The following is an 8758-nucleotide window of genomic DNA, read 5'->3' on the forward strand; positions in this document are numbered from 1 at the left end:
ACATCGGCAGGTCTGGTGAAAAGTTCAGAACAGTTGCTGTGACTAACTACTGTTGCTACCCTGTGCGCTCTGTTTTATCCTATGCTGCCCTGGTCTCTGTCACGTAGTAGTGCCAGAGGCCACTGTAACTGAGTTAATGAATAACACAAGAATGACAAATCGATTTGGTAAGCAATTGATCAGTGATTAAGCTGTTTTCTTCCGTGACGCAACACGCACTTTTTATTTACGGAGCTATAGACAATCCTCATATGGTATTCAAGCCATAAGAAATATCACTCCAATGAATGGCCCATGAGTGGGATGTGTCCCAAACTCGACCCACATAGTTTTTTCAAAAATTCTGCAGCTTACCAACTAGATACAAAACGTTAAACATAGAAGCAAAATATGAACATAAGCCCTTGATCTGAAGCTTTTTATTTTTCAGCGATAGCCCATCCTCGATCTGGTAACAACAGAAAGAAGAGCGATTACTTTCTTACAGGCACGTACGCTGGCAATGTCTTTTTCAGGGGGGGAGGGGGTGAGTAAGATAATAACAAAACACACTTTCTATTTTTAATTTGAATTGAAAATGCTGGGAAATTTGTAATCTCGGGGTAGGACCAAACTCAAGCCCCCTTCCCCCTTGGGTACTTCCCTGGAGTCCCATATTTCCGTATTAAAAGTGTGCTTCCATTGGTTTATTTTGTAACGTATTTTCGTAAACTATTCAGATTCTTTCTTACTTGAGGAGTGAAAGGCAGCCCTCCCCTTTTTATTACAGGTAACAAGGGAGAATTTGTTGCCCCCCCCCCTCCATTTTTTGGAACCACATTAAATTTCGAAACCGGAACTTATGCTGTGCAGCAAATCTAGCCTGACAAGAAAATACAACTTCTGGAGAGACAAATAATTGTGCCTTTTTAGCACCTCTTTTTTCTTTTTCTTTTTTCTTTAGGAGAAACGTTAAGCCAGTAAAAACAGCGACAGTTTTAGAGCTGCAACACCTTTTACAGTTAAACTTTCTATTTCTCTGTGGAAACTACTACTAAAAATACTACTACCAACTCACTGCAGCACCAAGCCGCCTGAGGCCAACACAGCTACGTACGCTCCTCCTCCATCCCAACTTATTCAAAGACTCCCTCTTTAAACCCTCCCAAGAAATTAATATTTCCTTTAAAACTTTCTTTATGACATCTTCCCACCCCAACTGTGGATGATCTTCTTTCCATTTAGCCGCAGATGGTTGGCCGAAAAGGACAACCTTCACCAATATCAGTCATCCTTCATCCGTGGAACGTGCCGTAGCCATTCCAACTGTTCTCTCATTATAGCCCTAGAAAGCGGGATGGAACCATGCTTTCGTAATGCCTACTGCTTGACGTAAGGTAAGTCAGCCGGGTCCCCAGAAAAATCAGTAGGCAATTTCTTTGGAAAATATCCAGCACATCTTTTTCCACCTTTTTGGAGCGCCCATGCTTCAGAGCCGTATTTGATCACAGTCATCACTCTAATCTTGGTTTGCAGACTTATCTTCTTCTTCTTCCAAATTTGTTTTAACTGTGAAAAAACAACCTGAGCCTTAGCTATTCTACTTTTAACATCTTCACTGCTCCCACCGTCTTTAATAATAATAACACCAAGGTAAGTAAAGCTGTCCACCTGATCAATCCAATAAGCCTTAGTGACTTAGTCTTCTTAACATTAATTTTTAAGCCTATTCTAGCACCCTGAATTCGCATAACCTTTAAAAGTTCATTAATTTTGCTCACACTTTCATCTAGGATGCTTAAATAATCAGCATAATTAGCATAAAATATGAAACGTTTGGGGATACTAGATGAAAGCCAAATTAGAAATATTACCCCTAGAATTCCTAACTGTCTAGGGAAACATTATTCACACATTATTAAACTTCTAAAAATGTCAGAATTGAAGCAGACTAATTCTGTTGACCTTGAAAAGTTTTTGTAAATTTTTTAATTCATCAGAACCCAGAATTTCTAGTGCCAACAATACGAAGATTCTTCTGAAAGGCAGAAGAAGAAGGAAAAAACAAGGGAAAATATTTTTTTGTCTCTAAACAAGGAAAAATATTTGATTAGCTTCTATTGGGAGAGGATTTCCAATTCATTAATGGCATAAGATAGTGCGGCTGAAGAACTTAAGCTGATTTCTATGGTGCTTCAAACAGTTCATGGCAAGGAACTGTAAGGAGCGATGCGGCTCAATAGTAACAGAACTCTAAGAAACAGAGTCTTGATAACAGTAGGTACATCAAAAGAATGAAATTTTGATTCTTATTCCAAATATGTAAAATTCATCAAATTTAATACTAACCATCAAAAGTTATAAGCCTGAAAAAGTTTGCCCGATTTTTTGAAAAAAGAGGGAAAGACCCCCTAAAAATTATAGAACCTTAATGTAAAGGGGAGAAATATATCCCCAAAAAGGGGAAAGATATATCCTTTTGAAAAGGGGAGATATATCCCCAAAACATCAAGTGATCTTAATGAAAATCACCCATCAGATTCAGCATACCAGAGAACCCTACTGTAAAGGTTTCAAACTCCTATGTACAAAAAAGTGGAATTTTTCTTTTTTTGCAAGACGGAAAATAACGGATGCGTGTTTATTTAATGTTTTCTCCCCCAGGGGTGATCAAATCGATCCACTGATCGTACAAGATCGGGAAAGGGCTCACTTGATCGGAAATCAAAAGTTCTAGTTCCCTTTTTAAGTAACCAATAGTATTAGGGGATACGTGGGGAGATCTTTCAATGGAGGAAGAGCCAGATTTCCAAGCATTATTTCAAATACGATCAGAAACTAAAAAACAAAAAAAAAAGAGTTTTTTCAACTGACGGTAAGGAGCAACATTAAAACTTAAAATGAACAGAAATTATTACGTATATGTTTGGGGGTTGCCTCCTCGTCAATACCTCGCTCTTTACGCTAAAGTTTTTTTTAGTACTTTTAAAAGAACTATTTATTCTAATCAAACTATCTTTGTGATTCAGTCATTCTTAAAGAAGTGGGACAAAATTTGAACTTTAGCGTAAAAAGCGAGGTATTAACGAGGGGGCAGCCATCCCTCATACACGTAATAATTTCTGTTTTAAGTTTTAATGTTGCTCCTTACTTTCAGTTGGAAAAAATTTTTGTTTTTTTTTTTGTTTTTTTTTTTGAGAAAAGGATATACCCAAGTCACCTTTTCCTAATTTTACAGGGGAGCAAAATGAAAACAAAAACCCACAATCAAAAACCTTTCTCACAAATCAGTACTTAGGAAACTTGACACTTTAAAGATAATCTTTTCTGCGCTTTTATGGAACAATTTATAACTCGGTCAAAATTAAAGATAACTCCATCTTAAATCGACCAATCGACAGATCTCTTTGCACTATTTCGAACCATATGCTTAACTCATTTTCGGGAAAAAGTGGACTTAGGCCCTTTTTGCAAAACTCGACCGATTTTAAACTTTAGAAAAGATTTTAGAAAATATTTATATGAGTAAAAAAATAATTGCTTCGTATGATGAATATCAAAACTTACAGAGAAAAACTATTATCTTTTTTAACAGCATGTAAAGCCTTTCAATCCAAACCTATCAAAAGAATCTTACTTCTCTATTAAAACAAAAGAAAAAGAAAGAATTCATAAAAAATAATGCGTAGTAAGCCAAAGTGAATATTCACCATACAACAGAAAAGAAGCTAAGCCAGTACCATAATAAAAGGAGGACTTGGGTCTTAGAAAGATTGAATACCCATACCCAGTGGGCACCCACGAGTCTTTACTGTCACGTGAAAAGAAACATTTTTTTTCTTTTGTTCTCGAACAGGTGACAATTCGCCCATTTTTGAATTCTAGGGCCCCCTTTCCCCAAATCTAGTGACTTTTTAAACTACCCATATTTTCCAGCTTTTAAATTTAAATCGTTTTGGTGCGTTACCCATGAACCTTTAATTTCCCACCAATGGACACTTTTTCTTCCATTTTCGCATGCCCTCTCCTTCAGACAGGCCAAGCTTCATGGCCCGAATAATCATTTAGTGGTAACCAAAGTAGATTTCTTTTAACACTAACATAAAATTGACTGAATTAAAAAGTAACATGCGTTGTTCTCTTTTCTCCTCTAAAAAGTGACATTTCACTTGCATTTTTAATTAAAATCAAGTATTTGGCAGTAGGCATCAAGACATGACTAACTGTAGAAAAAGCCAAGACAAATAGTCCGAGTAATTGAGAGGCAAATCTGGGATAAGCCCTTTTTAGGATTGTACAAAAATGATGTCATTTCCATTGTTGATAGATAAGGCTATCTATCATCCATCCATAGGTCATTCCTAGGGCAGAACTAAGGTTGATAGTCATAGAATTTAGGGATGAAAGATTGGATTGATTTTGGGTTGTCGCGTGACGGACAATGTCCACTGGACTTGTATGCAATATATATATATATATATATATATATATATATATATATATATATATATATATATATATATATATATATATATATATATATATATATATATATATATATATATATATATATATATATATATATATATATATATATATATATATATATATATATATATATATATATATATATATATGTGTGTGTACGAAAAACTTACAAAAAGTACTTGGAAAGTGCACCATTTCAGTCTAAAACAATTAAAAACATAATATTTGAAAATATTAATTTGCAAAGAGAAAAAAAAAACTGAAACTGAAAATTCGGTGTGCTCCCTTGATTGCATAAAACACTTTCTTATTTACCTCAACAGACGTGGAAAATCCACCAGAATCTTCAGTTGCAGTAACCACCAATGAATAAATATGAGGTTGTCTCAAGTCTTCAAAGTCCAATTCTTTAGCGAGACGAACGTTCCCAGTTGTTGGTCCAATTGTAAACGTTCCTGCACCCTGACCTCCTTGAGCTTTTAGCGTGTAACGTATATCTCTTTCAGCAAAAGATTTCGCTCGAACCGATATTATACTAAAAAGAAATATAAATTTATTCCATTTACTGGATTTCAAAACAAGGTTACGGCCTCGGTCTGGTTGTAGCCTAAACAGGAAGGGCGCTCAATGACACTTGCCCTTCGATAAAGGCACAATGAGTGTGCAATTTTTGTACTAAATGATACAAAGTAAAAATAAAAAAGGAAATAAAATAGGTATAATTATTATTTTTGTTTTCGATTTTTCTAAATGATTTTGGATTCTCCTGGGTAACTCTGGATAATGTGGTTTCGCTTTTTTTCTTGGACAAGAATAAACACCCTTTTCATGAATTTGAGGGTAATCCAAACATGAAAGATTATTGAAAAATAAGAAAAATGCTATATGACGTCATTAGATGAGTCACAGTGTCAGTGTGCGCTTTTATGTCTTTACTTACACTGATTTGTTAAAAATCATCGGAAGAGAATAAGCCACTAAAACTCATAGCTGCAATACATATTGCATTACATTTTAAATTGCATTACATATTAAAACATATTACTGCATTACATATTAAAACATATTACTGCATTACATATTAAAACATATTACTGAATTACATAGTAAAACATATTATTGCATTACATATTAAAACATATTATTCCATTATATATTGAAACATATTATTGCATTACATATTAAAACATATTATTGCATTACATATTGAAATATATTATTGCATTACATATTAAAACATATTATTTCATTTCATATTAAAACATATTATTGCATTAAATATTAAAACATATTATTGCATTACATATTAAAACATATTATTCCATTATATATTAAAACATATTGCATTACGTAGTGAACTATATTATTCCATTATATATTAAAACATATTATTCCATTATATATTAAAACATATTATTGCATTACATATTAAAACATATTATATCATTTCATATTAAAACATATTATTGCATTACATATTAGAACATATTATTGCATTACATATTAAAACATATTGCATTACATATTAAAAAATATTATTGCATTACATATTAAAACATATTATTGCATTACATATTTAAATATATTATTGCATTAAGTATTAAAACATATTATTGCATTACATATTAAAACATATTATTGCATTACATATTAAAACATATTTTTCCATTATATATTAAAAAATATTATTCCATTATATATTAAAACATATTATTACATTACATATTGAAACATATTATTCAATTACATATTAAACAATATTATAGCATTACATATTAAGAAATATTATTGCATTACATATTAAAATATATTATTGCATTACATATTAAAACATATTATATCATTTCATATTAAAACATATTACTGCATTACATATTAAAACATATTATTGCATTACATATTAAAACATATTAATTGCATTAGTGCATTAATGAAGTACCTACTCTTAGATTTATGTTGCAAAATTTACGAATACGCTATGTTAAAATCGCATTAAAAGGCCTGAATATGCAAACTATTCTGCGTTTTCTAAAATGAAAAATACACCATCGTATCACGACCCATCCATGATTAACAAATCGCTTAAGATACCAAAAACAGTGAAATTGAAATCTGATATTTTTAAAAGTAGAAATTTAAAACATATGCATCATAAACATAGGAAAAATTAGACATTCATTAAAAAAACAAAAAAAACATGTGCAGTTGTGCAGTATTCCGCAGTAGGCCTACCCGACACCAAACTTGAAAGAAGTGAAAAATTGATGAAAAGTTTGCGAAAAAACAGCTGAAAACATTGGCACCAAACATCTTATTTATATAAGATGTTTGGTGCCAAAGTTTTTAGCTATTTTTTCGCTAATTTTTAATTTTTCATCACCTTTCCTTTGAAGGTGTAGCTGAGTTTGGGAATCAACAGATTGTTAATGTTTGAGTTTTTACGGCCAAAAATCGTCAAATTTAAATAATTCGTTTTGCTTATTTGTTTTCACGGTTCAACAAGGCAACACGGAAGAAAATGTGCTACAGCCCTAAAAACGTCATAATTTTGATACACAAATTATTTTTTCAAAGGTCGGGATTTTCAGGTGTGAACTAAGATGGATCCGGGGATAGTCTTGATGTCCTTGGTACTTTAAAGAGGGTTTAGTTACAACCCTTAAGAGCTGACCGGACATACCCGTTTATAATTACATAAAATTATACATTATGATTGGCATATTGCATGACTTAATACCTGTCATTCGTTCAATGCACCGTTACGCGTCAGCTGTAACTAAACCTTCGTCAAATGCTATTATTAATGTTTCATCATGTGTGTTTTGATTTATCATGAATGGGTAAAGATCGTTCTTTGTCTTTGGCCCTTTTTCCAATGGTTTGTTTCAACCGAATTCTACTACTACTGCTACTACAACTCACCGCAGCACCAAGCCACCTGAGGCTGACACAGTTACGGACATTCCTCCTCCATCCCAATCCATTCAGAGCCTTCCAATTTAAACCCGACCAAGAAGTTGCAGTTCTTCTTTATCCTTCCTTACAACCACCTCCTAACCCATTCGGAAACGACCTGCTTTTGTTTGGTCCTTTCTTATTATAGCCCTAGAAAGCGGGATAGAACCACAATTTTCTTACAGCTTACTGTCTGAAATACGGTCAGTGAGACGGATACCCAAAACAATCCACAGACAATTCCTCTGGAATAATCTAGCAAATTTCCCTCCGTTTTTCGGAGTGCAATTGCTTCAGGACCATATTTGACCACTACCATCACTATAGCTTTTAATTTTTTAAACCCTCACATTATGCTCCAATCAAACCAGACCATTAGCTGCCGTTTGAAGTACAGATAGATAAATAGAAAGTACAAATAGAAAGTACAGATAGATAAATAAAATCAATTTCACCTCTACAGGTTGTATTAAAAAAAACCTGAAAGAAGATCAAACTTAGTTCCTCTCTTGTTCCGTGGAAGAAAACCCGTTTCACTTATATATTGCGGGTCAATCATTCCAGAATTTATGTGCATTTTTTTGTCTTTTTAAATACGTGTATATTTGACTGAGACTGTTTTTTTAGATTGATCTTGAATGCTGATCTTAATGTCAATACGATAGTATATATATAAAGTATTACTTTTTACAAATTTCTTTCTATTTTCAAATGGAACGAAAAGCCTAGTTCAAAAGTGTTTTTTTTTATTCCCCTTTTCAACTCCCCGAATATATTCCTATGTACGCACCTGATGTGTAACAATCTATTGGTTCTTCTTCTTTCTAAGATGCATCGTTTTTCTCATTAGTGTTTGTTCATATATTTCTTTTCAGTTAGTTCGTTTTCTTTCAAGCAAAAACCCTTTCAAAACGGGTTAAAACCCGTTTCTAAACTATTATAACCCGTTTCAAAACGGGTTTTGCTTGAAACCCCTTTCAAAACGGGTTAAAACCCGTTTCAAAACTATTATAACCCGTTTCAAAACGGGGTTTTCTTGAAACCCCTTTCAAAACGGGTTAAAACCCGTTTCAAAACTACTAAACGCGTTTCAAAACGGGTTTTAATAGCTTCCAATTTTCTAATCTTGGTTCACAGGCTCATCATCCTATTCTTGCACAAGAATTTCAAATGTGAAAAAAGACCTTGAGCCTTGGCTATTCTACTTTTTACATCTTTCAACCGAATAGTGACTCAAATACTTCTACTTATTGTTGCATCTGTTTTCAACTTTAACGAGGTGACTCTCAACATAGGGCAGAGTCAAACCTCCAGTACTTCGTCAGTGCCCAATCTC

At 33.2% G+C, this 8758-nt stretch overlaps 1 protein-coding gene across 1 annotated transcript in view; it reads right to left on the bottom strand.

Moving 5' to 3' along the window:
* The window catches only part of CadN (neural cadherin), a 217471-nt gene extending 211929 nt beyond the window's left edge, over window positions 1-5542 (bottom strand). The window contains exons 1-2 of the mRNA XM_089100597.1: window positions 5538-5542; window positions 4783-5002 (exon numbers count right to left, since the gene is read on the bottom strand). Coding sequence (XP_088956723.1) covers window positions 4783-5002; window positions 5538-5542 — 225 coding nt within the window. The remainder of the gene's footprint in view (window positions 1-4782; window positions 5003-5537) is intronic.
* Window positions 5543-8758: the final 3216 nt, after the last annotated feature.

This window comes from Artemia sp. Qi Xiang Cuo, chromosome 14 (assembly GCF_049724085.1).
Source record: "Artemia sp. Qi Xiang Cuo chromosome 14, ASM4972408v1, whole genome shotgun sequence".
NCBI lineage: Eukaryota > Metazoa > Arthropoda > Branchiopoda > Anostraca > Artemiidae > Artemia > Artemia sp. Qi Xiang Cuo.